The sequence below is a fragment of the Rosa chinensis genome, chromosome 2, assembly GCF_002994745.2.
Source record: "Rosa chinensis cultivar Old Blush chromosome 2, RchiOBHm-V2, whole genome shotgun sequence".
Classification (NCBI taxonomy): Eukaryota; Viridiplantae; Streptophyta; class Magnoliopsida; order Rosales; family Rosaceae; genus Rosa; species Rosa chinensis.
Window position 1 is genome coordinate 49,070,597 of NC_037089.1, and position 2,446 is coordinate 49,073,042.

The window sequence follows — 2,446 nt, forward strand, 5'->3', positions numbered from 1 at the left end:
TTGTGTGGAATGTAAAAGAGGGTGTACAAATTTCACCCCCTTCATTTAACGAGCAATAGCTTTTGCCATAACAACCGAAACCTCCATGTCCACATTAATTTTAATGCAGTGTTCTATTTTTATGCTACTGGTAAACTTGACAACACCAACAATGACGTGAGAAAATATTCCTTCCTCCATGGAAAAGTGATATGGTTTTGGAATAATGCTACCATTTCCAAAATGCTGTTCCTGTTTGACGCTACCGGAGTACCGGTCCCCAGTGCCTTCTACACTCCTTTAGAATGGTATTATACCTGAATTGTGATTGATGTGCTAGCTAGTGCACTTTTATGATTCTCTCAAGCTAGAAAGTTATGCCCAAAGCCCTATAGTCTGTCCCTGTCCTATCAAACCAAATCAACTAGCTACCCCTACCCCTACCCAGAACTTCGAGAAAATGAAGGGAAAATTACTCGCATGGTTGCTGTTGATGATCCTATCAAGCTTGGCTCTCACAAAGAGTAGTTCTTTCCATTTGGAACATCATCAAGGTGATATTAACCTCTCAAGGCCCATCGTACAAGAACAAGAAACTATTCATGGTAAGAATCAATCATAATTTATATTAGTTTGCAGTGATTATCCATTCAAAAATCTAATTAAAGTTGGGCATACAATTGAAGGTGTACTTGGCACAGTGAGACTGAATGGATCGGAAGAAGATTATGGACGAGGAAGCAACAAAGAACAAGAAGATTTGGTTGTTTCAGAAAAGGGACAGAAAGGGAAAACAGGAGTTTATGGTGGTGCAAATGTTGCTCATCACCCCCGTCAACAGAAAAGTAGTGCAACACCCCGCCCTAATCTCATCGCAAAAACCATGTTGCACGTAAGCTTCACTTTGGCTCTTATTTTTTCCTCCAAATTACTCTAAGATGTTTCCATCGATATATATATATATATATATATATATATATATAGTGTGAAGCTTGTTAGAGAGTATTCTCCCACTTTCTTTTAGAGAGACCTTCTGATGATGGCAGATTTTCATTTTCAAACTTTCCATTTGAGTGTCCTTAATTGGATGAACTTGGTCGTTGATTTCTGCGATTGAGAAAGTCTTTTCATGTTTGTTAGGTATATGTTTGATGAGTGTTTATATCTCACTTTATTGAGAAAGCAGGACTGGCGTTCTGCTACTAGTTTTTGCCGTGTGCAAGTTTTCGAATAATTGTTGTGGATCAACTGGTTCCTGGATTTGCTATTCATCATGTAATTTTCCATTACTTCAGCGATTGGTTATACGGTAATATTATGTACTCTATCTCTATCATCGAGAAAGAAGTTTGAAGCAATGATTGTGAAAGTGATGAATAAAGTTGCAGGACTTCAAGTTGCTCTATGTTTTACTTAGAGAACTTCCATAGTAGGAAAATTCTATCTACAGAACTACTTACATGACACTAACTGATCGATAATCCGCTGAGCAATACTTGCATGATGTTATCATCCAAATAAAAGTTCAGCCAAATAGGAGTTATAGGACCAAAATCCTACGACTGGTCTTGTAGCTTTAGCAAAATTATACTTATTGCAAACCCCACATCAATTATATAGGTCGCAACTGTTTTCAGAGTGATTTATCAAAAAAAAAAAAAAAACTGATTTCAGAGTGATTAATATGTGTACAGCATTTGTCCCACTTCGGGTTGAAGAAAATGCCAACTCACATACGTATCATACTGACTTGAACAAGTATGAGGATATATAGAAGCACTAGGTGAGGTACATAACCACTTACCTGAGGATGATCGGCAGAGGTTCAAACCGAACTAGATTTCTCAGCCAATTTGTTTCCTTATATGTCGTACAACGATTTCATATGTTCCGATTGCAGGGAAATGGCAACTGATAAACTCCCCATCATTAGTTGCACTTGCCACTTGGTAATACACAATGCCTACTCCTCATATCCGATACCACCAGGCGACCCCACCCAAAATCAGCATCATGGATCGGCAGCCTAAGAGCAACTCCAACAGATTCCCTAAATTTTGATTTTTCTCTACTTTAGGGAAAAATAAGCCTCTTTTGCTCCAACAGATTCCCTATAATTATCTCTATTTTAGGGAAAGTGAGGAGAGAGAAAACCAAATTCCCTATATTTACAGCAAACTCCAAAATTTTAAAGAAGAATATGGAGATTTTATAGATTATTGTAAACTAGGGAATCTGTTGGAGTTGGAGAAGAAAAATAGGCTAAAGATTTGACTTTTGCTTCTCTATAATACAAAAATTATAGGGAAGCTGTTGGAGTTGCTCTAACCCAACTAGTATTCCCAAGATGGGGACACCTAAAAGTATGAGCCCCATGCCAAGGACTAACCAATCAAATTACTAACAAGTAGCTTAAATCTAAATTAGATCAGTTAAGATAATGAATTTTTGAATCTAATTTACCGGA

At 37.3% G+C, this 2,446-nt stretch overlaps 1 protein-coding gene across 2 annotated transcripts; it reads left to right on the forward strand.

The window, feature by feature from the left end:
- The first annotated feature begins 345 nt into the window (after window positions 1-345).
- LOC112190294 lies at window positions 346-1,337 on the forward strand. Of its 2 annotated transcripts, none has more exons than XM_024329728.2 (3): window positions 346-584; window positions 666-871; window positions 1,166-1,337. In XM_024329728.2, exons 1-3 carry the CDS (start codon window positions 440-442, stop codon window positions 1,211-1,213), a joined length of 399 nt encoding a protein of 132 aa, XP_024185496.1. In that variant the 5' UTR covers window positions 346-439; the 3' UTR covers window positions 1,214-1,337. The 2 variants fall into 2 exon arrangements, with proteins under 2 accessions (XP_024185496.1, XP_024185497.1); XM_024329729.2 differs by having other exon boundaries at window positions 347-584; window positions 1,120-1,337.
- The last annotated feature ends 1,109 nt before the right edge of the window (window positions 1,338-2,446 follow it).

Coding starts and splice junctions, on each gene's coding strand:
- LOC112190294 (XM_024329728.2), top strand. CDS start 440: ATGAAGGGAAAATTACTCGCATGGTTGCTGTTGATGATCCTATCAAGC. Junction 585..665: donor AGAACAAGAAACTATTCATG/GTAAGAATCAAT, acceptor ATACAATTGAAG/GTGTACTTGGCACAGTGAGA. Junction 872..1,165: donor TCGCAAAAACCATGTTGCAC/GTAAGCTTCACT, acceptor TTGAGAAAGCAG/GACTGGCGTTCTGCTACTAG.